The sequence below is a fragment of the Pelodiscus sinensis genome, chromosome 1, assembly GCF_052426305.1.
Source record: "Pelodiscus sinensis isolate ZL-2025 chromosome 1, ASM5242630v1, whole genome shotgun sequence".
NCBI lineage: Eukaryota > Metazoa > Chordata > Testudines > Trionychidae > Pelodiscus > Pelodiscus sinensis.
Window position 1 is genome coordinate 132,147,041 of NC_143052.1, and position 25,684 is coordinate 132,172,724.

A 25,684-nucleotide genomic window follows, 5' to 3' on the forward strand; every position below is an offset into this window, starting at 1 on the left:
TTGGCGTTTCTGACTCTTCGGAAGATGGCAATTTTGTGTTAGTGTGTAATGTTGACTTTGGCATTTGTGTCCACTTGTCAATGGGTGATACCCATTCAGAACAGTGCCACCAATTAAGAGTGTTTTGCGCTCAATAAAGCCTTAAAGGAACATTGTCAACTTGACTATTTTGAATTGAACAGCTTTTTAAAAATTCAGTATAAATATCTGGAATTTAATATGCAGCAAGTCCGAACTTAAAAAGTACATTTGTATGTTTTGTTTTGTGTTTTTTTAACTTGGAACACACTTTTCTATAGAAACAATGTCATAAATGGTAGTTGGGTTCCCATGCTAGCCCACAAAAGCCTATTTAACCCATAATGTAGTTGAAATACTGTATAAATTCTCTCTGAGAGAGACACTAATGACAATTACTAATGAAAATTAGTAGACATGCTTGAGAAAAGGCAGGTTTAATTAGCGGAGGAGGTAGGTAGAGATTTTGAAGGGGACTTCTGGGCATCCCCCAGTCGCCAATCTGCCTCCCCACCACCACCACACACAGAGGCTCTGTGCTGGTTCCTGTGACTAGCCCCATCCCCAGGTATCTCCTGGTCACCCTCTCCTCCCTTGCTGTGAGCTGCACCCAGCCCCTGCAAGCCTTGTTAGCATGGGCCAGAGGACCTCAGAGGAGTAAGGGGTAGCCATGCAGCCAGTGGCTAGAGAAAAGCAGTGGTATCCTCTTCAAAACATGGCTTATCTCCAGCCACTCACTGCATGATCGCTCCCTGCTCCTCCAGAGTCCTCCAGCTAGCACTTGCACTGTTCCACACCAGCTGTGCCTCTTTCCTGCTCCTGTAAGGCTGCTGCCCTGAGACCAGGCCCATCCTGCCCATATGCAAAATACACAGATGCATAGGATGTCTGAAAATGTGGAGCCACAACTGGGTTTTACTATCCACCCATCTCTTCCTATTCTTGTCTGTGGCTCTGCTTCCTCCAGAGAGGGTCTGGTTAACTTAGAAGTTAAAATCCCAGCCAAAACTACTGGCAGAACATTGAACCTTTGAAAGAGCCATTCAAGTGGTAATGAAGCCACTGAACAAGCATTTGCCAATCCCAGGTATTTACTGTCATTTTCTGAATTTGCTGTGTTAGTCAACAGGGCCTTAGTTTAAAATTTGTTTTAAAAATATTTCATTAGTGTGTTGCTTAAGATTATAAAACTATATCTCAAAGTCATCACATACACCCAGGCTGCCATTCGGCACAGAGGCACCAGTTTAATAGTACTGCATAGGGCCCTGTAAATCCGAAGGATGACCCTGCCTGAGGCTGCAGATTGCTTGCATTTGTGGATGTTTGTAAATCAGTTGTTTGTAATTCATAGAATGATTGTATATTGTTTATCTGCTGATGTTTAGAAGTATCTTTTGCAGTGATGAGTGTCTAGGTTCAAGAATGATACTATGGCTCCTATCTCCATGTCTGTGCCTATTTTCCACTGGCTGTGACAGAAGCAGCAGCATTGAAGATAAGTCTTTCCAATATCTGTACACTCATTGTCCCAAGCTCTGTGTGTGTGGCTGGCAAGGAAAAATCAAGTACCAGGGTCCTGCAGCTTTCTATCTCTCCCTGGTCCTGGGCTGGGTCCTGGAAATGAAAGAAAGTACACACTTCTCAGGCTCTCATTGTTTTCATCCTCATGTAATATTATAGAGTAAAGAAGGGAAAGTCTTCGTGTGTGCCTCCTGCTCCCAGCTCTGTTGAGGAGTTACAAAACATGGAAACAAACAGTGCTGCTGCTTTTATTAATAATAAATGCCCTTTTCAAGAGTTTGGGAAAGAGGGTACTCGTCTGCTTGCTACAGACAATTAACATGCTATTCATGAAGAGGCAAGTGCAATTGACCGATTAAATAGTTAATTTTATGTAAAATGCTGTCTATATGCACAAAGTAAATAAACTAGGGGCAAAAATTTGTTCAGTTTTAATAACACTAAGGCTTTCTTGTCACTAAAGTAGGTATATGACATTTTCAGAAACACATTATTTTAATGTTGATGGTGTCCTTGTAAATTGCCCATAAACTGACTCCAGCTGAATTCAATACAAGCAAAAACAATATGTTTCCAAATGTCTTGTTAAAAATCCCAATCCCCAAAATAATTAATTGGTCACTAAATACTTGTAACTGCTGCAAGTGAGTTTGCCATTAATCAAGGTAGTGTCATTCTGTTTTCATATTTTTGAAGCTTGAAATCAACTAAAATCAAGCCTCTGCTATATAAATTATACATTTTCATTGATTAAAATAGGGTGTGACGTCTCAAAAATTAGACCATGTGTTCCTAAGGGAACAAAAAGTAGGAAAGCTTCAGGAAATGAAGAGGCATATGATAACTGTGTCCTCAATAGAGCTGATTGTCCAAGAACCAGTCAGATTCTAACTGCCTATTGTTATGAAAGCATCATATATATCCTGCATCAAAGCATGTTTATAGGAAAGAACCCAGTGCATATAATGTATTTTTCTAGATGTATATAAAACATGGTGCATATTACACACTTTTTTGAGTGTCTGTGGGCATTGGCAGTGCATAGAAAAGGGGATTACTGGTGGGCAGAGCTGGCACATGCAGAAATAAAATGGAGCTACCAAAGATTCAATTTTTTACCAAATAAATCTTCTCATGCTGAGTAGGCTATTGAAACAAATCTTCTGAATGACAAATAATTTACCTGCAAGACTAATGCTCACAGTAACCATTTCTTATGGTCTCATATTTCAGGACACACAACATACAGCCAACAAATTTAAGTTTCCCCTGTTGACTTTGACATTTTGCTTCCTTTAGAAAAAGTTAATGCCTGTTTCCTGACCTCAAAATGAATTTCAACAGTCAAAATTCTGTCCTGATATGCATGTGCAACATCCATTGACTTCAGAGGGCATAACTTGGTCTACAAAATAGAGAAACAGAATGCCTAGTCAAGGCTGAGTAATCATTAAATTGTACTTATTCTGTCCCAAAAGCTGAGAGCAAGGATGTATCCATTATAAGCAGAATTCACTGTACTAATTTGTGCTCCCATATGATTTGTGCAGCTGTGCCTCATAACCTTTACAAAAGAACATAACCAAACATTGTCTCTATCTGACTAATACTTGCCAAAATAAAAATGCACACTTCAAAAGTATGTCCAGAGGACTTATTTTTTTAGTTTGTTATTTAATAGATATTTTTCCAGTATTATACCAAGTAAAGGACACATTTTTAAATATAAATATATAAAAATATATATTTATGCTGTAAGAGTCTCTATAATTTGGCATTAACCATGTCTTTCGTATTCTAAACTGAAGGATTTTGGCTAAAGAATCAGAGGGAGGTTTTTCAGCCATAAGTAGAAGAATTACTCTTTTAGTTCAGTGACAAGGTGCTTGTTCTGGGAAATTATAGGTTCTCGTTCTACCCTCCTTTCAATAAATGGGTGGCTTTTTGCACAATACTATTTATCTAAAGAGGTCTATCTAGGAATACATATTGATGTCTGGTATATTCTAGTGCAATAGGATTAGGTTTTTATTACGTAACTCTAAGAATTGCAATTATATCCCTTTACGTTTTAAATTAGTACATTTGGAAAAATTGACAATTTTCCATCCTAACATGCATCTTTATAGGATACATTCTTACACATTTACTCATATTGAATATTAATTTAGTGTACAAACATTACTGATTTCAATGCAATTACTCGAAGAGGAAGCAAGGTACTAATTAACATGGTCATGGACAGCAGAATCACACCTTTAAACCTTTACAAACATAAATTACATAATGTTGAAATTATAATTTAATGCAGGAGAACATAAAGATTATGACTGACTCAGAGCTATAGAGAGAATAGAGTGTATCTGCCAGGTGCAGGTTTAGAACTTAGAATGTCATGGCTTCCAGTCCTGTGACCCTTCTCTTATATTAGTGTAACTTTTTCATGATTTAACTTTAAGCAGTTTTTTTTTTCTTTTTGGGGATGCAGGGAGTTCAAGCCTTTTATCCATTACAGTAAGTGATTTTTGTTCTTGTTTTTGGATCTGATGTCATATTACATTCCAACTTGCTTGAAAGTTCTTCCAATTATATTTAAACAATTGAATATTGCAGTGTTAGATTGGACTCCCATTAACTCAGTTCCAGTATTTACCATTTTCTTTGTGACTTTGTTATTTCAGATCAAGTCCAGTCCATATAAAATATAACCTGTCATTGATATTCTGCTTGCCAACTAATTTCTCTTGAGGCCCATATCATTTTTTTTAATCCATCTAGACCTTTTCCTGCTTTTGAAAGCAGGGGTTTTTTAGTTCAGTATTCAGTAGAGAATCTCTTTATCTATTGTAACTCTTTCAAAATCCAGTCCTATGAGATCCTGATTATCCTGCAAAGTTCTATGCATTCTCTGCTGCCATTCACTCTTATGGTATATCACTTGACTAACATGTTGATATTGATAAGAAAGATAGTTGAACCCTTGTTGTTGTTTTGTGCTGAAATACTTCTGTCACCAAAGCCTTTTATAACAGGTAAATGAGAGAAATGTTAAAAGCTCTGTTCTAGACAAGTTTAATGTCTAATATGTAGCAAAAAAATAAAAATCCAGATTTTTTCATAAATTGTCATTAGCATTAAGTCAACAAAACACAAGACTACTTGAGACTTTGCAAGTTTCATTGCAAACTCAAAATTCAATCCATATTCTTTAATATTCAACTTATGCTTAGAACTTCATTCCAGAAAAATATCCGTGCAAATCTAATTCCAATATTCCTCAGACTCATTTTTTAACATACACCTTTCTCCAATAAGTAAGTGATGGACTAACAGATTTAGTCTCTCATCCCCTCCAGCTACCTTAGCGCCACCCATATTTAGTGATGATGACAATGATGAGCCTATTCAGACACACACGCAGTGGCTCCCACCATCCTTCCGATCCACAGTAACTCCCACCATTCTTCCCAACCAACTGGCCTTACTGGGTCTCTTGGGCACCCTACAGAACACAGCAGGCACAGCCACCATTGCCAGCTCCCAGATCTCTGGCCCCTATAGCCCAGTTTTCTGCCCACTCCAATTCAGGTGACAAAGAGGACGTGGACATAACAGGCGATGACTAGACACCTGACTCACCCCCCCCCCCCACACACACACACACATTTCGTCGTCTCCAGATGATTCAATAATACCCCCCCCCCCTCTGATTTTGATGGATGATTTTAAATCATTCCCAAGAACTGTTTAAGAGCATTGTGGACACACGAGTTCTCCCTCTCAGCTATTCCAAAGACCCAGCATAAGCTGATGAACTTACTCCACATGCCAACTACTTAACTATTCAGCACTCTTTGCCAAATATACACACCACATAATTGATCAGCTCACATCTTTTATTGAGTTTCTTCCTGACAACAAAAGAGAACAATTTAAATTGAACATTAAGAGGTGGGCACTAATCTCTAGAACAGCTTTAGAGGCTGCACTAGATTTTGCAGACACTGCAGCAAGATCCCTCGCCTCAGTGGTCGTCATGAGGCAGGCATCGTGGCTCCAGCTCTCAGGTTTTCCAAGAGAAGTCCAGGCCACAGTTGAAGATTCTCCATCTTTATGCCTGGATGCTAGCTCGTTGACTCTCATAAGCTATGTCCACACTGCAGAGTTCTTCTTCGAGTGGCCTCGTGGGTGCTCCACTCTAGGTGTCAGGTCCCATCCTGGCGCCGCAGCTCAGAGAATTCTCATAGCCATGGTCCACTGGCCCACGCATGCGCAGCTTCTCCAAAGCGCCATTTGTGCCTTTGATCAGCCGTGCGCGGACCAGCAACCATCAGTTCCTCTTAACCGCCTCAGGTCGCGGTCGGAGCGCCCTGTGTTCTATTATCTCTTCTCTCAAAATGATCTTACTTAGTTTTCTTTATCTGTAAATAGTTAAAAGTTTAGTGTTAGTCATGTTCCTGTTCTTCTGATCTTCTGTTTATAAAAAAAAAGGGGGGGGAGGAGGGGGGATTTTCTCTCCAAAATCAGTTTCTTCAAAGCACTGCGGATAAGTGCTAAAGACCTGAAATTGACAAGGAGTGGAAGACGGGGATTAAGCAGGCTTGGCATTCAGCCGCCCTCACCGGCTCCTCAGAATGCCAGGGTCCCCCGGTTTTAAAAAATGTTCAGTTTGCTGGGAAGCCATGCCAGCGCCTGACAGCCATGATGCTTGCATTAGGTGCCTGGGCGAGTTATGCGTCCCTCAAAAGTGCACCCACTGTTGCAAGCTTACATTGAGGGCCCAGAGGGAGCGGGAAATAAAGGTCCGGATGATGACTTTTGGATAGGCACTGTAGCCTGACCCGATGCCTTCCTCAGCCACCGCAAAAACCTCCCATCATAAAAGGAGAGCGGCTTCTCCAGGACTGGCTATTTCAAAGAGAACGAAGCCGTCCCCGATGTGCTCTCTCCCCCCAGCAGCTTCAAAAACCTCGGCAGCATTCAAAGTCACCCCCACGGGGTCCCAACATACTGCTGGCCCTGGCACCAGGGAATCGCAACGGCTGAGGGCTCCGCTTGCTTCGGCACTGGCATCAGCTCCGGTGCCGCAATTGACAAGCAAGTTGGCGCCGGCTCCAGCCGCACCAACTCACAGCACTGCACTACTGCTGCAATTAACAATGCTGCCGGTGCTGCAACTGACAAGCCAGCCGGCACCGGCTGTTGCGGCACTGGCTTCAGAGGCACCGCTCGTGACGACACCGGCTTCAGCGCCACTAGCTTCAGCAGCACCGGACTCGAGTGTAGGGTCCTGCCGCATCACCATCAACAGTGTTAGCAACGCCGGCACCAGGCGTTCTGCCAGCACCGGCAGCAGCACGGCTGCAACTGATCTCCCCGGCACTGCTCTGTTTCACTCAGTGCAGAGCTCCCCGCTTGCCATGGAAACTGACAGTGCCTCAGTCCTTGGAAAGCACTGTCAAAAACTCATGTAAGAGAGAGGCCTGCCTCCCCGGTGTTCTCCCTAGGACCATCTCTCTACCCGCCAAGGCGTGCACAATACCGTGATTATAGCGTCTCTCCTGTCCATGTCACATACAGACGACGCAGTTATAGAGACACAGTATATTTGGAAGCACATTGGTCCCACTCACAATCTCGTTCACCCCGACAGTCATCCAGGTACGGGTCCACTAGACACTCTCCATGATGCATCTATTACATCCAGCACAGTAGTGCACACTCGTCACGTCATTCCTCCCCATCGCGTTCTGAGCGCTATTATGGTCACTACTATACATCATACAATGATCGTCCCCACCATGATCATACATCGTCATCCCATAGGGGATGCTCCTGCAACTGCTGGTCACCAAGTGCGCAATACTTACCTCAACAACCACAGCAGTCAAACTCACCTCCCCCATCGAGGAGTCCAACTATCCAACAGAATCAGTCTGAGCCAGAAGAGGGACAGCTGTCTGATGTGGAAGATCCTAAACCAGAAACTTCTCCGGCAGACTGTTCATCGTCCTCACCGGATGAAGCAATATTCCCAGGTGACATATCTCCATCAGACGACCTAAAGCAATTCCAAGATTTGTTTAAACGGGTAGCAGGCACACAAGAAATAAAGCTGGCAGATGTTCTGGTTAGAAAGCACCGCCTCCTAAAGAGTCCCCATCTGCAGCAGCATGCAAGGATCACCTTACCGATTGATGAAGCCATCATGGAAGTGGCAGATGATATAAGGCAGGCACCAACATCGGCTACTCCTATGAGTAAAAAGGCCAATAGAAAATACTTTGTACCAGCAAAGGGGTTGGATTTTCTATTCAGTCACCCCCAGCCTAATTCATTAGTTGATGAAGGTGCTGCAGTACAAAAGTGCGCTTCTGGATAAGGACAATAAAAAATGTGATTTATTTGGTAGGAAAGTCTATTCTTCAGCCACACTTCTATTGCACATCACAAATTATTTGGCCTATTTATCAAACCACAATTTTGATAATTATTCGAAAGTAGCGGAGTTATTACATTATCTCCCAGACAATAAGAAACCATTACTAAAAGCAATAGTACAAGTGGGATATGTAGCAATAGTACAAGTGGGATATGTAGCAATAGTACAAGTGGGATATGTAGCACTGCAGATTGCTATAGATGTGGCTGACACAGCTGCGAGAGCCACTGCTACGGGTATCCCAATGAGAAAATCGTCATGGCTTTAGTCTGCAGGAGCAGCAAGAGAGCTACCAAGCAAGGTTGAGGATCTGCCTTTTGATAAGCTTAAGCTTTTCACAGTAAACACCGATGAAGTCCTTCATTCGGGCAAAGATTCTTGCACCACTCTACGTGCACAGGTGATGTATACACCCTCCTTTAAATGTAGGCGCTATTACCCTTATCCGCGGAGATACGATTTCAATTTTCCAAGACAACAAACACGTACCTTTGAGAACCAACATCCTAGACAACGTCCTCAGCGAAAACGGCCCGAACAAAACCATTTGGCCCATCAGTCTTCGGCCAAACAGAAGATTTGACTTCTCTGTCGAGGATGCAAGCAAGCTGTCCATAGTCAATGCGGAAAATGACACTCTTTATCTCTTTCACTGTCATCTGAAATCGTATTACCATCGTTGGTCCAACATCATCACAGACAGATGGGTACTAGAGGTGGTACAGTCCAGCCTCTCCATTCCCTTTTTCTCCGTTCCCCCTACTACGCCACCTAACCCATCCCTTTTCAGGGACCCCTCTCACGAACAACTGCTGAGACAAGAAGTTCAGAGCTTGCTCATGATCGGGGCAATAGAGAGAGTTCCCAAACAGTTTTTGGGAAAAGGGTTTTATTCCCGAAATTTTCTCACACCAATAAGTCGGGAGGTTGGAGGCCCATCTTAGACCTTCGAAAGTTAAATCGCCACCTTCAAAAACATCGATTCAAGATGGTGACCTTAACTATCATTCTGTCATTGAACAAAGGAGACTGGCTTACAGTCCTCGACTTGCAGGATGCTTACTTCCATGATGCTATTCACGTGGCTCAGAGACGTTTTCTTCGGTTCCACTTGGGGGACGAACACTTTCAATACAGGGTTCTACCGTTCGGACTAGCGTGTGCCCCCAGGGTTTTCACGGTAATGGTGGCCCACTTACACAGATTGAGGGTGACAATATTCCCCTATTTAGACGATTGTCTCCTCAAGGGCACAACGTATATGGAAACATGTCATATGGTATGGACAGTATCCAACGAGTTTGCTTCTCTGGGCCTTCTCATAAACGTAAAAAAGTCATCACTGGTTCCGTCCCAAGATCTGATTTTTATAGGTGCACGGCTCAACTCAACCGTGGCACAGGCATACCTACCGACGGAACATTTTGCGGCGATCCAAGACCTTGTACATACTGAGACACATGCTCCAACAATTCCCATGCGTGTCTGTTTACAACTGATGGGCCACATGGCTGCCTCCACCATCGTGGTGCAGAATGCAAGGTTATGTTTTCGTTCACTTCAGCATTGGTTGGCCATGATTTACATTCCAGCGAAGCACAGCGTTCACAGATCAGTACTGTTACCACAACATGTACGGGAGTCCCTTCAGTGGTGGGCCAACCCGAGCAATCTACTCACGGGCATCCCATTTCATCACCCACAACCTACAAGGCAAATAACCACAGATGCTTCCCTTACGGGTTGGGGAGCTCACATGAACAACCTGACGATCCAAGGTTGCTGGTCGACGCAGGAAATGATGTTGCATATCAATGTGTTTGAGCTATGGGCAGTACGACACACTTGCAAGCATTTCTGGTCCCACATATAGAATACAACTACTAGAATTCTGATGGACAACATGACAACCATGTTTTATATCAACAGGCAGGGAGGTGCCCAATCTCGTTCTCTCTGACCGGCGAGCGCCCGTTTATGGAATTGGTGTATCCACAACAACACCATTTCAACAGCATCTTACCTACCAGGTGTCGACAACTTGATAGCGGACTCACTCAGCGGTCATTTTCCTCACGACCACAAGTGGGAAATTCACATGGACATTTTGACTCATATATTTGCTCGATGGGGGTTTCCGACAATAGACTTGTTTGCGACAGAAAACAACTCGAAATGTGCCGCCTATTGTTCAAGAGGCGGAATAGGGCATCACCACTGGGAAAGGTCGCTGTCATTTGTTTTTACCCCAGTGGTTCTAATACCCAAGGTTCTCAAGAAAATCAACATAGAGAGGGCTCGAGTGATTCTTATAGCCCTGGCATGGGCTCGTCAACCTTGGTTCTCAATGCTCCATCAGATGTCGATAAGAGCGCCGTATCCCCTACCTCTTCTCCCGAGTCTCTGGACCCAGAACAACGGATCCCTGAGTCATCCGAGACCTGAGATTCTACACCTCACGGCATGGATGCTCACTGGTTTAGTGATTCTGAACAACTCTGTTCCCAGCGGGTCAAGCAGGTGTTATTACATAATAGGAAAGAATCTACATGAACCACATATACAGCTAAGTGGTCCAGATTCCAGGCATGGTGTGCGGGCAACAATCTAGATCCTCGCTCCACAACCTTACCTCGTCTATTGGACTACATTTTGCAGCTCCATAACAGCGGGCTTGCAGTAGCTTCCCTACGAGTGCACTTGGCAGCGATTAATGCCTTTCACCATACGGACAAGTGCTTCTCCCTCTTCGCTCATCCCACTACAAAAAGGTTCCTGAAGGGGCTCACAAACCTTAATGCACTTCGGAGACCCCTCCCCTTCCACCACCACCACCTTCATGGAATCTGGATCTAGTATTGGAAACTTTAACTCGTCCTCCCTTTGAGCCTCTGGCCATGATTCCATTACACATACTTACCGTCAAACTTTTATTTCTCCTAGCCCTTACCTCAGCTCATAGAGTAAGTGAGATGGCAGCTTTTATGGCTTCATCTCCTTAAACAGTTTTTTTTAAAGATTCAGTGACATTGAGGTCTCACCCAGCATTTATTCCAAAGGTCTCCTCTGATTTTCACATTAATGAACCGGTGGTTCTACCATGCTTCTTTCCTAAACCCCATACCTCAATGCAAGAAACGACACTACACGCGCTGGATGTAAGGAGAACCTTAGCATTTTACATTGACAGAACGCGGGATTTTAGGAAAACGGACCATGTAATAGTATCATTGGCAGACCATTCAAAAGGGCAACCACTGACCTCTCAGCGCATCTCGTGACTGATAGTTTCATGCATATCTATGTGTCACTCTATACGAGGAAAACCTCTAGCGTGTCCTCCAAAGGTTCATTCCACCAGAGCGGTTTCTACTACTACAGCCTTTTTAAGGGGAGTTCCATTTCGTGACATTTGCAGGGCAGCCACATTGTCTTCTAATGTCACCTTTATGAAACATTATGCTATAGTTGAGCATTTTCCTTCGGACTCCTCAGTGGTTACAGTAGTACTTAATCATGATCGTAAATGTTGATTCCAGAGCGCTCTAATTTTTGGGGGTACTGCTCCGGAGTCACCTAGAGTGGAGCATCCACGGGGCCACTCGAAGAAGAAAAAGAAGTTACTCACCCTGTGAAGTAATGATTGTTCTTCGACATGTGCCCCGTGGGTGCTCCACGACCCGCCCTTCCTCCCCACTCCGGAATTGTTTCTTTTCTCTTTCAGATGAGCGGGTGAGAGGAACTGACGGCTGCTGGTCCGCGCGCTGCTGATCAAAGGCGCGAATGGTGCTTTGGAGAAGCCATGCATGCGCGGGCCAGTGGAACATGGCTATGAGAATTTTCTGAGCTGCGGCGCCAGGACGGGACCCGACACCTAGAGTGGAACACCGATGGGGCACATCTCGAAGAACAATCGTTACTTCACAGGGTGAGTAACTTCTTTTTTTGTGCAAAAAAGGCTAGTTTTGTGCAAAAACTTGCAGAGCATCCACAGTACAACCGCATTTTTGTGCAAGAAAAGGTACAGTAGAACATCAGAAGACAGGGCTTTTTGTGCAAGAGTTATTCCTCTTTGAGGAATAAGCCTTTTTGTGCTAGAATTCTTGCTTAACTTAATGATGCAGCTCGTGAGGCAGCTTAACTCAGGGAAAGTCTTTTAAAATTGTATTTATTCTCTTAAGAAGAGGCAGCAAATTCCATCTGATTGCTGACTTTATCTGAGGAATTTAATGTAATTCCCTCATAAAGGTCGGTCAAATTAGAAGGAAATTAGATAAGTTTTCACTTATTTTTGTTACTATAGTAGGCAAATTTGTCAGTTCTTTAATTTTTATATTGGCAGGAGTATTGTGAAGTTCCTTAGTGTACAATATGTTGTCATCATCATAAGGATATTCTACTTTCAAAACCCTTGTATATTTAGGCTTATATCAAATTTATGGAGGAAAAAATGGCTCAGGAAAGGAAAACAAAAGGAAAGCAAAAGTCTGGCTATAGCTATATTAAAGGAGTTTTGTTCCCTCTGGTATTTATAGCTTTATAATATACTTGTAAAACAAAGTAATTATCAGAAAATCTATTCAAATGTCACCTTAATAGGACTTGCTTGTTGATCCTACAATACTTACTTTTTTTCCTCACTGTTCGTTTTAGTGATACTCAAATTCTCTGTCAGAAGTTTTTGGGTTTTTCTTTTTTGTAATCCCTTTTTATTTGCCAAAAAAATTACGAAATCTAGAGGTTTTTTTAATGTTTAGTATTTCTCCCACATAGGTAATATTGCTGGGATGGAACCATATTTATCTTACACATACTTGATCCTTCAGATTTCTTATCCAGAGTTTTGGTACATTGTGATTAAGTGATTTTAGATCCCTAGCCAAATCAGATTTGACATAAAGATCACCTGTTGCAAACCTGAGTTGCATGGAAATTTACAGTTCATCTGTTCTGAAATCAGGAAATTGGCTGCCTATTAAATAACTTACTGTACTTGAAGCAAAATGCAGAACAATGTAGCACTTTAAAGACTAACAAGGTGGTTTATTAGATGATGAGCTTTCGTGGGCCAGACCCACTTCCTCAGATCAAATAACAAATTATTTGATCTGAGGAAGTGGGTCTGGCCCACGAAAGCTCATCATCTAATAAACCACCTTGTTAGTCTTTAAAGTGCTACATTGTCCTGCATTTTGCTTCAGCTACCCCAGACTAACACGGCTACATCTCTACCACTATTTTACTGTACTTGGCATTGTTTATTTTTATCCAGTATGACAGGGTCCGAGCAGAAGACTATGAAATGGTAGTGGAGGGGAAGGATCTGTAAGTCTTAGACTGAGGAGATCTCTGTTCCCAGAATTACAGGGAGGAGCTGGTTTAGAACCATCAGAGGCAATTGGGGCAGTGAAACACCTGGAGCTAACTGACCAGGCCTGCAGTCAGGCCAACCTAGGCTGATTAGCACACCTGGGGGTAATTAAGAAAATCAGTTCAGACTGGCTATAAAAGAAGCTTTGCCTACAGTTGGGGCATGTGTGTAGCTGAGAGGATGGAGGAAAGTACCACTTAGAGCAGGAGGAAAGGAGACAACTGAACACTAGGAGGATGAACTAGAGAGAAGGAAGGTGCTGGGGAAGGTGTGGGAAAGTAGCCCAGGGGTCTTGGAGCTGTCTTATAGCAGGTGATGGGGACTCACACAGGCAGCTGCTATTACAGGGCCCTCGGCTGGACCTCGGAGTAGAGGGTGGACCCAGGTTCCCCCCAACACCTACCTCCACATTTCTATTCGGGGAAAAGGATTGTGGAGTTTATTCTTCTTTTTACCATACACTGGCTGATGATAAAAAGAGCTCAGCAAACTAAAGCTATAGACATGCCTAACATTGTGGGCTGCCATGAGCCTCTGAGGCAAGCAAAACTTTCAGGAAGCGCAGGACCCACCAAGTTTTCTTAGGAGCTTTATCACACCTGATAGACATTTTATGGCCTATTATCATTATATCTTACTTTTCTTTATACTTATTTGTTCCTGGCCATTATATATCCACTTTTGTGATAAATCTTAGCATAAACGTGGTGAAAACGATCAAATAAAATCTATTTCTTGAGTTCCAATGGCACTATTTATTTTATATCCATGGATTTCAAATATATAGGGCTTGATCAGTGATGTGTTTTTTCTTAAATTTAGATTGTACATTTTGTAGTTTAATTTTGATTTCTTGATAAACTTCCTGGTCTGTTTAATCTGACTTAATTAGTAATTGCAAAATTGTTATAAAAATGTACCAACAAAAGCACAAAACCCACTTGCCTGCTCATTAATATAATACTGATAATTGATCATGATAAAACCTAAAGATATTTTTCAAAAAATTACTCTGTATAATCAAGAAATACAGTTTTGCAAGACTGATATATTTGTTTAAATAGCAAATTTGTCAGCAAAGAGCTACTGAAAGTTAGTACAAGTTGGACCTCCCTGGTCTGGCACCCTTGGGACCTTGACTGGTCCCGATGAGGCATTTTTCTGGACCAGGGGAGATCATTTCTGCCCGTCTCCTACTGACCCCACCTTTTGCCCTGCAGTCCCACCAGGCTTATTGGCTCCCTTGGCAGCCCAGTTGAGACACTGAACCCCCTGAGCCATGCACCACGCTTCCTGGCATGCGTGGCTTCCCCGCCCCCTGCAGCCCAGCTGGGCCATGCATCACTTCCCCTCTCCCCTCATCGCACCAGGTTCCCAGCCCCTCCAAGCTCCACAGTGTGCCGGGACTCCCTGATCCTGGAACATCTGAGTTCCTTCTGGACCATGGATGTTACAAACCAGAGAGTTCAGTTTATAGAGGTGCCACCTGTAACAGCTTTTTAAGAGCTAAACTGTGCATCTACTGTCTTCCCTGTATAAGACCTGTAGCTGTGCTGCTTGTGGAGAAGTACAGACATGAGTCCTTCTCTACTGCTTCTTTGCCCCAGGATGGGTAAAAATTTGCTGAGACACATGATCAGCTATACTAACCAGTCATTGCAGTGTCATGAAGGGTTCTGGAAATGATGCCTTCTACCCATCTGTTTGCTTGAGGGAGCAGGCATGCAGTATCTGTTTGCCCCATCAACCCAGACCAAAGTTCCAGGAAGTCACCAAATTGGAATGGAGGGCCTCTCCGTGGCCATGTGAGCTGGGTTACAACTTGGCCTTTAGTTATTTGACAGAACTTAAGCTTACATATTCCAGTGGTGCTTTTAAAGTTTACCCCTGAAAGTAGAAAATAAATAGACCAGATGAATTGTCGGTCACATAGGGCACGTGTACACAGCAGGGCAAAAGTTGAATTAAGCTATGCAACTTGAGCTGTGTCAATAGTGTAACTTAAGTCGAAATAGCTTAATTTGGCTTTTGGTGCTGTCTACACAGCAGGAAGTCGAAGGAAAAACAATCTTCCTTCGACTTCCCTTACTCCTTGTGAAATGAGAGTTACAGGAATTGTAGTAAGAAGCCCGTTACTTTGAAGTAATTTAGAAATAACAGGCTCACTGTGTAGACACGCTCTTTGTTATTTTGGAATAACGTTAGTTATTTCCGAAATAGTACTGCTACATAGACATACTCATAGAGTACGTAGAAATAAGCAGAATAAGTATATTATAGTATCTTGTTCTTTGAGTGGTCTTTTCACCATTTCCTGATGGTGAATTGTTTCAGAGCAGTGCCTGTTGGAGTGCTCTCACACATTCTCCTACCTCAAATGTTCTGGGCAAGACTATAAAAGTGTGTGGTGTATATCAGCTGCGTCAGTTCTTCACAATTTTGGCACGAGACAAACCAACTCTGACGACTCAGTGCTTTAGGTAGCTTTCTTAGGTTGGTGGGTTTGGTGTTACAAATTTTATCTTATTTTCTTTATACAAGTACATCCGGTCCCCGAGTGGCAAACGGTCGACTTACGACTGTTCACAGTTATGACCGATGCTGTTGTAAATGGCGGACCCCGAGTTACGAACATGATCCATGCTTACAAACAGCATGGTCGCGTGTAACTCTCTGGGGTCCGACTTACAAACGAACTGAGTTATGACCAATTGCTTGGTCCGTAACCGGTTCCTAAGTCGGGAAGAGGCCGTATCTTTATTAGCTTTGCAAATTCTTATTTAAGTTTTTGGTCAATTGGGTGTTCCACATGCTTCTGGAGATTTTTCTTTAGCAGTGTTGCAAAGCCTACATCTGACGCTACCTATCCTCATGCTCCAAACCAGAGGTACCATAGCTCTGGTTCCTTCCCAGCCTCCTGTAACTGGTTAGATGCAGTCATGCTAGCTTATCTTAAGAACATAAGAACAGCCATACTAGCTCAGACAAAGGTCCATCTAGCCCAGTATCCTGTCTTCAGACAGTGGTTAATGACAGATACCCCAGAGAGAGTGAACTGAACAGGGAATATTCAAGCAATCTTTTTCCTGTCACCCATTTCCAGCCTCTGACACAGGCTAGGAATACCATTCCTACCTACCTATTCTGGCTTATAGCCATTGATGGACCTAACCTCCATGGATGTATCTAATTCTTTCTTGAACCCTGTTAAAGTCCTGGTCTTCACAACCTCCTCTGGCAAGGAGTTCCACGGGTTGTGTGTGCGCTACATGAAGAAAAACTTCCTTTTGTTTGTTTAAAATCTACCTATTTTGTTTTAAACCTGCTATCTATCTTCTAGCTATCCAAGCCTCTTTCGTCATGTATTTTTTAAAATTTTTATTTCATTGTAACTTAGTATTCTTTATTTACTCTAGCTCATGTTTGTGCTTTTATCTCCTCACATTCCTTCATTTTGTGTGGTAATGATTAGGACCTCCATTACACTTAAACTTGCCTCAGCTGAGGACTTTACTCTGTTGGTTATGCCCATAAGCCTACAATTCACATCTTGCTAGTCCTGCCATAGGTCTTTTCCCCTCCAGCTGCCTTTAATGCCTTGGAGATTCCCATATCCCATCGAAGTGCAAGGTCTACACCAGATCATAGAATCATAGGGTTGGAAGATACCTCAGGAGGTCATCAAGTCCCAACCACCTGTTAAAAGCAGGACCAGTCCCAACTAAATCATCCCAGCCAGGGCTTTGTAAAGCCAGGACTTAAAAACCTCTAGGGACTGAGATTCAACCACCTCCCTAAGTTATCAATTCCAGGGCTTCACCACCCTCCTAGTGAAATAGTTTTTCCTAATATCCAACCTAGACCTCCCACACTGCAACTTGAGACCATTGCTCCTTGTTCTGTCATCTGTCACCAATGAGAACAGTCTCCCTGCATCTTCTTTGGAAGCCCCTTTCAGGGGCTGCTGAAGGCTGATATCAAATCCCCTCTCACTTTTCTCTTTAGTAGACCAAATTAGTCCAAATCCCTCAGACTCTCCTAATAATTCATGTGCTTCAGCCCCCGAATCATTTCTGTTGCCTTCTGCTGGCGTAGTCCTGAATTGGACAGAGTACTCAAGATGTGGCCTCACCCATGCCAAATAAAGAGGAATAATAAATTCCCTACATCTGCTGGCAGTGATCCTATTAATGCACCCCAATATACAGTTAGCGTTCTTGGCTACAGGGGCAAAGGAGGCAAACAGATGGTCTGGTATGTTGCTGCAAACATTCCACTTCTACGCCCAGTTGCATGCAATCCTTAAGAGGGACCCGATCACCCTCTGAAGCCAGACCATGTACTTCTCCCAAGACACTCCAACAGCCTCAATAAGTGGTGCTACTAGGGAACCGATTTCACTGAGAGCCAAGAATAGTGCATCACTTTGGAGACAATCCCCTCCTCCCAGGAACAACTTTCAACAGTTGGGCATTGATCCCAGGAAAGGCACTTCTATTAAGTTCACATTTTTATTTTGGTAAAGGCAGGTTAAGGAAAATGAGTGTGAGGTGGTGAGCTGTGATGTTCTTTGTGCCTACTCAGCATAGGGGGCCTAGAACAGCTTGTTAACCTCTTCTCGAGATGGAGCTGGACTCCTCTCTGCACATCTCCATGAAGCTCTCATAGAGGAATTCTTTGATCCTTCTCATAAGGTTTCTTGGGAGGCCTGCTTTATTTCATCCTCCACAGTAGGACACCTTCCCACTCTAAGCCAGCTGTAAGTGATCTGGCATCACTGCAGCACAAAGCATTGCAGCAAAATGCCCAGGTTTCTGGCCACATTGTCAGCATTAGCTCCCTATCGCTCTCTCTGATTCAAAGAAAACTGGTTTCTCACATGGCAACTTGGATAAAGGAACAAAAAACAGGACTATGTAGCACTTTAAAGACTAACAAGATGGTTTATTAGGTGATGAGCTTTCGTGGGCCAGACCCACTTCTTCAGATCAAATAGTGGAAGAAAATTGTCACAACCATATATACCAAAGGATACAATTTAAAAAATGAACACATATGAAAAGGACAAATCAAATTTCAGAACAGAAGGGAGATGGGGGGGTAAATGTCTGTGAGCTAATGATATTAGAGGTGATAATTGGGGAAGCTATCTTTGTAATGGGTAAGATAATTAGAGTCTTTATTCAAACTTAGGTGTAAAGTTGAATTTAAGCATGAATGACAGTTCAGAGGATTCTCTTTCAAGTGTAGTCTTAAAAGGCCTTTGAAGCAGGATGCAGGTAATCAAGTCATTGAGAAAATGTCCTTTCTGGTTGAAATGGCAAGAAACTGTTTTTTCTTTGTGAAACTAATAGAAAGAATTCTATTAACTGCTGCCTCTGCTGCTTACCTCCATTTGCCCATCCCCAGTGAAGCATGGCTTCAATCCCTGGCCTCCCTCCCTCCTTCCTGCCCTCCCGCTGACACACTCCTGCAGGATGGGAAAATAGCGCACTCATGGGATGCGAGGTGTGCCGGACACAGAGAGCATCTGGGTGAGCCACCGCACAACTGAACCCCTGCCCTCAGGTTCCTGTGGGATGGAAAACTAGCACTTCTGCCAGACACAGAAGGCAGCCGCATGAACCACTGCCCTGCCTGGCCAGACCACCTGGACTCCGATCTCTCTCCCACCCGCAGCAACGTGCGCCAGCATGTTCCTTACCATGCCTGCCAACAAACCAAGTCTAGCTGCTCCCCTAAGAACTCTATTGTGTATCTGCTGAATAGTAGCCACTTAAAAGCATAACTGTAACCTTGCACCGAACATTGTCTTTAAAGTGACCTTCACTGTATGTTAACAGATCGAATTTTACACTCCACAGTGTATCTCCCGAAAAGTCTACCCTTCATTTTTCATTATAATGGGAACAGCAGGGGCTTCACCATCTGACAAGGGCCATGTTCAAGGAACAGATCCAATCCACTCGCATGGACACGGAGCAATTAAGAGAATGGAGGAACATACTGCTGGAGGAAATGTGCACTGAATGTGAGGACAGGAGAGCATTCAGGAACAGATGAGCCAGGAGAGACTAATATCATCCATGGTGGATGTGATGGACCATAGGACATGCTACTGCAGAGGGCCTCCCTGCAGCCCCTGCAGAGCACCATTCCTACTTTGCTGGGGTCGGTAGACTTTTCTTCCATGGACCCAAGAATGCTGGAGGTGGTGAGTGAAGCCAAGGGCAACCTCAACACCCCTCCCCCCCATGGCCTCCCTTGTTGCATCCTGGAGCAAAAGGCTTTCCTGCCCATGCCACTGGTTTCTCCCCATCCCACTCCTACCCTGAACTCCTTTTTTATTTGTGTTCCCTAAATAAAAACACATAATTTCTGAAACCGTGGTCTCTTTATTGCTTGTTTGGGAGGGGGATGACAAGATGAAGTGGCAAGCACACTGAAAGTTGGGGCACCTCGTTAAGAGCAACATGCATGACTCTCAAATCTGGCTATTTATAAAGCCACCTTTGAATGTATTTTTTTATTACCACTGCCCCTCACTGAGGTCTCCTTATTGCCCTAGTGTCTGGTTGCCATAATGTGTGGCGAGGTGCTCTGCCTCAACCCCCAACCCTGCAACATAAACGTCCCCCTTATTCTCACAAATATGTTGCATGCAGCAGACTGCCACTACAATGGGAATGTTGCTTTCACTGAGATCTAACTAGTCAGTAGACTAGAACCTTCCCTTTAAACATCTAAAAATACATTCTACCACCATTTGACACTTGCTCAGCCTGTAGTTGAACAGCTCCTTGCTGTGGTCCTGTTGCCTTTGTACGGCTTCATGAGTAGGTTGGATCTCCCAGGTTCACTATTGGCAATTCAGTGCCCCCAATGTTTCAGCTTTGTGAACAGGAGTTCCTAAAGATGCGCATTTCATGCACCTTTCCTGACCATCCCATGTTGATGTTGATAAAATGTCCCTTGTGATCCACTACGCCGTGCAGTACCATCAAGAAGTGCCCTTTATATTTTATGTACTCTTTGGCAAGGTGGTTGGGTGCCAAGATAGGAATGTGCATTCCATCTATTGCTGCACCACAGTTGAGGAACCCCATCTTAGCAAAGCCCTGCATTATGTCCTCCACATTTCCAAGAGTCACTACCCTCCATAGTAGGAGGGCATTGATTGCCTTGGTTACTTGGATCATGGTAGCCCCCACTGTATATTTCCCCACTCCAGACTGATTTCCAACTGACTGGTAACTTTCTTACATTGCAAGCTTCCAAAGCATAATTGTCACATGCTTCTCCACTGTCACAGGGGGTCTCATTACATAAGAATATAAGAATGGCCATACTGGGTCAGACCACAAGTCCATCTAGCCCGATATCCTATCTTCCAACCATGGCCAATGCTAGAAGCTCCACAGAGAGAGTATACAACAGTTAATAATCAAGTGATCCCTCTCCTGTCATTTCCAGCCCCTGACAAAGGCTACGGACATCATTCCTACCCATCCAGGCTAATAGCCATTTTCATTCTGGTTTTCTTGCACTTTGGGGAAGGGGGAAGCAATTTGCAAAGTTCCATGAAAGTGGACTTGTGCATATGGAAGTTTTGGAGCCACTGCTGATCATCCCATACCTGCATTACAATGTGGTCCTACCAGTCTGTGCTTGTCCGATGGCAGCAGAATTGGCATTCCACTGTGTGTCAATAGAGCATGTTCATGGCCTCCCATGTTCATGGCTTGGTCTGACAAGCCCTTGATAAGTTTTGGATATACTCCCACATAAGGTACACAATGCTTTCCATCATTATCACAGTGCTTTGCTGCACAGCATGCTCCACCGTGGAATCCATGCTTGCGCTGCTATGGCATCTGTACAGATAAGCAGGTGAAGAAAGGGTGCAAAAAGAATGTTTGCCATGACAATAAAGCAGAGGTGGAGTGAGTAGATGAGTGCTGATGATGACAGCATGTACCCAGAACCACGCATTGCACAGTTTTGGTGCCAGTGTCCACTGGGAGCTTAACCCAGAATGCAAAGGGGCACAGTCACTGTGGGATAGCTTCCCACAAAGTTGATGGTAGTCTCCCAACCAGAGACGCACTTCTTCAACCTACTTTGAATACCATTGAATTCTCTTGCAAAGTGGGGACCCACACCTTGATTTAATAAAACCTGGCAGTAAGACAGCGACCTTAATAAAGTTGGTCTAATCGTGTAGTGTAACGTGGCCTAAACATTGGACCGTTTATGCATCCAAGGATTTCATTGGCCCTTTTTGCCACAGCATTGCACTGAGAAGTCATGTGCAGCTATTATCTGCCATAATTCCAAAGTCCTTTCCAGGGTCACTGCTTCCTAAGATAGATTCCTCCTATCCTATAAGTATAGCACTCAGGATTAGTGAAGGAAGGGGGACAGACGAGGATGCAAGCATTTCAGTGGATGCTCCTATGAAATGTTCCACTGTCAGAGAAACACTATTCCTGTCCCATGAGTATGAATATACACAGCCCATCTCAAAGAACTATCGTTATGAGTGAGTAACTTTCATTTATTGATCCATATGTGGATCAGTTAAGTTAATGGTAGATATTGATCCTGTCATTGTACTGTATGCAGAATTAATCTTGTAAAGCTAGTCGTCATAAATTACATTATAAGTATTATAGGGTTTGTATTCTTTAAGCAAAAATAGTATTTCAGAAACAGCTGTGAAAATTAAGTGATTTCAGTGTGCCGTGAACTATATTCCATACTTTTCAGCATCATTCATTGACCATCAGTTTCATCTGAAGCTAGAAACCCTTTATTGTTCATAAGTGAGTTTTTTATTTCAAGAGTTCAGTACTATTTTATTTAAAGGCAAGTACAAGTGGGAGAGGTGTAGAAAATAAGATTAAACATTTGGAAAACTCTTAAAATTAGTGCTTTCTTGTATTTAATTTTGTTTTACTTTGTTTTACTGTGACTTAGAACAAAACAGGGTGTCGTTACCATTCTTGTTCCCAAATGTTTCATTTGGCATTTGATCCAAGGCCTCAGTTGCAGACTCAAGTGCCAACAGCTAAAGCTGAAAACAAGACTGTGGTGGGCAAACTCAAGATTTAATTTCAGAAAGAGTGTTTATATTTTCCCAGGAGTCACGTTAATGAGTGTCCAAGCCCTAAATGTTTCCACCAACACACTTTAATAGACCAGTTTCAAATGTGGTGTCAACTGGAGTATTTTTCTTATTTTTTTCTATCTTCTGACTTTAAAAGAAAAGCAATATACCTGTATCATTTTTGGCTAAATACACTGCCACAATTGGGGAAAACACTTTTCACAAGGATATATGTAATCTGTCTCTACCAATAAGATGCATTTGAGACCACTCTCTTGCATCTATTATTTTCATATTAACAGTGTTTTGATCATTCAGCTTTGAAGTAACCATATGAAACTTGGTGCTATACAAAAAATGCTATTAGCCAATACGTACACATGAGTGAAAAGGGCACAGTAATTGTGAGCTGAAACTGGTCTATGCTACATCACCAAGGCCATGTTCATGGTGAACTTCTGACCAGCAGGTTAGTGCCAAGAGCGACAGTGGTAACCGGGTCATTTAAAGTTCTGTAGCTCAGTTTCCTGCTCATTCAGCTGGGCCTGTTTTGTGGCTTTATTAGGATTAAAGAAACATTTACATTGAGGCTTTCAGAGCATTTTCACACTGCTCCTTTACCCAGCTCAAAGAGCAATATAAACCCAAAGGATTAAGTAGGGGATTTATGTAACGTTGTAGTGTAAAATGAGTTGGTGCACCTGGCTCTCCGTGTTTTCTCCCCATTGATCAAGGCATGCTGAAGCAGTGTACTGTGTATGCATGTCTGATACATTGGTCCCACCAAATTCACAGGCCATTTTTGTCAATTTCACATAGGATTTTTTTTAAATCATAAATTTCACTATTTCATCTGTTTAAATCTGAAATTTTATATATAATTGTAAGGGCTCTGACTCACAAAGGAGTAGTGGAGTTGTGGAACAGCTATCCTTGTTTCTGCACTGCTGCTGGCAGCGCTGCCTGCAGAGCTAAGCAACGGACAGTGGCAGCTGCTGGACATCAGCAACAGTGCAGAGGTAAAGATGGTATGGTATGATATTGCCATCCTTATTTCTGTGCTGCTTCCTGCAGAGCGGGGCTCTCAGTCAGCAGTTCTTATTGCCGTGCAGAAGTAAGAGTGGTAATACTTCTATTCCCTAAAATAATTTTACTGCTACTCCCTAAAAAAATCTTGTGTCCCCTTGCAACTCCTTCTTGGGTTAGGACCCTCAATTTGAGAAATGCTTGTCTCCCTCTTGAAATCTGTATGGTACGTGGTAAAAGCACACAAACAACCACATTCCACAAGGGGAGACCAACTTGCATGATCCGTCATGCATTTTTTATGGCCATTAATTTGGTAGGATCCTAATAATACAGAACTGAGCCTAAGATTTTCCATTCCTAGGAAATGAGCTTAAGATTTTCCATGTCTAGTCCATAAAACTTTTGATTTTTCAAATATTAAATTGAAATATATCACTCTCATAATATTGGGAGATTACAGAATTACAATTGCTACATCCTGCTAAGTGGAGACATATTTCAGCATCTCTTTGTGGATTTCTCTTTCATTTCATTATCTATCCCAATTCTGTACAGTAACATACATCTCCAAATGACATTACTGGATCTTTATTTTTTAAATAATAAGAAAGGAAGGGGGGCAGAAAGATGGTAGTAGTTTGGAGGAGGGGCGGTGTTTCCTCCCAAACTGCAAGACTCGGGCAAGCATTTAATTTGTACCCCCACCATGCACTATGTGGGCCTGTTGTCCTCACTGGAGCTGTCCCCCCATTCAGAAGTCAAAGTACACCTATGGACAGGAAAATATATTAATTTTGTACACTTTGCTTTTGTTTATTATAAAACATCATAAGAATGATTAAAGGCAGCTTGTGGGTCCAGGGCTTTGTGCCCAGGGAGGTTGGGGTGCTTCTCCACCAGCTAAAAGATGTTGCCATTCTTTATACCTGTTTTATTTCTCTTCTGCATCTGCCAATGTGAGTTGTAGCACATGAACGCTTATGCACCCGTACCCTAATAAAAGTGCAGGACAATGTAGCACTTTAAAGACTAACAAGATGGTATTTTGCTTCAGCTACCCCAGACTAACACGGCTACATTTCTATATCTAATAAAAGTCTTAGTCTTTAAAGAGCCACCGGGCTCCTAATTGTTTTTATGTTACCTAATGTAGAAAATCATACCGACTTGAGTAACTTAAATAAAATTTTATGAAAGAACTTAGGTGGGTGTGTGCATGCACATAAGTATTACAATTGCCATAGAATAAAGTTACAAGACTATGAAAGACTGCCCTTACAACAAGTAAAAGCTATTTAATTTATTCTTTTGTGTATGTTAGTCTACAAAGAATTAGACTGATTTCGCACTCATTGTTCAGGATGAACTCTGATTGAAAGTGTGTTTTTTCTGTTAAGACTACAGAACCAATCAAAATGGGTAGGGTGGCAGTATAAATTACAACCTTCAGAATTATCAGAGGGGTAGCTGTGTTAGTCTGAATCTGCAAAAGTGGCGAGGAGTCCTTTGGCACCTTATAGACTATCTGAAGTGTTGGAGCATAAGCTTTCGTGGGCAAAGACTCACTTCGTCAGATGCATGTAGTGGAAATTTCCAGAGGCAGGTATAAATATGCAGGCCAGAATCAGGCTGGAGATGACGAGGTGGATCCAGTCAAGGAGGATGAGGCCCACTTCTAATAGCTGATATGGAGGTGTGAATTCCAAGAGAGGAGAAGCTGCTTTTGTAGTTAGATCAGCCATACTGTCACTGGTTCATTCTCCTGCACATCTACTAACATAATATATGCCATCATGTGCCAACAATGCCCCACTGCTATATACATCGGCCAAACTGGACAGTCCCTACGTAAAAGAATCAATGGACACAAATCAGATATTAGAAATGGCAACATACAAAAACCTTGTTGGGGCTATGCTTGCTTGCTTGCTACCCCTATGTGGTCATTTAAGAGTATAACTGTCCCTGGTATCACAGCCCTCTCTTTCCATTTGATGAGAAACAATTGCATTCCATGCACATCCCATCATCCTGGCTCAATCAAACCCTGACCTTCCTTTAAATTATGTTAAGAGGAAGCTTCATACCAAATTTGGTGTTCCTAGCTCTTGCCGTTTAGGAGGAGTTCTTAAACAAACATATTCACGTACAGACAGACTGATGCACAAACTCTCTTGAATATATAGTAGAT

At 42.9% G+C, this 25,684-nt stretch overlaps 1 protein-coding gene across 11 annotated transcripts in view; it reads left to right on the forward strand.

Annotated features, from left to right (window-relative positions):
- Window positions 1-25,684, forward strand: part of CCDC91 (coiled-coil domain containing 91) — a 518,367-nt gene that overhangs the window by 298,003 nt on the left and 194,680 nt on the right. For 4 of the 11 annotated variants that reach the window (XM_089771314.1, XM_089771299.1, XM_089771293.1 and 1 more), the window contains one exon: window positions 19,220-22,061. The exons of 4 other annotated variants lie outside the window; for them this stretch is intronic. In XM_089771314.1, coding sequence (XP_089627440.1) covers window positions 19,220-19,384 — 165 coding nt within the window. In that variant the 3' untranslated portion in view covers window positions 19,385-22,061. Of the gene's footprint in view, window positions 1-19,219; window positions 22,075-25,684 lie in introns of those variants that run through there. 3 more of the 11 variants (XM_089771336.1, XM_075901346.2, XM_089771285.1) reach the window with 3 other exon arrangements.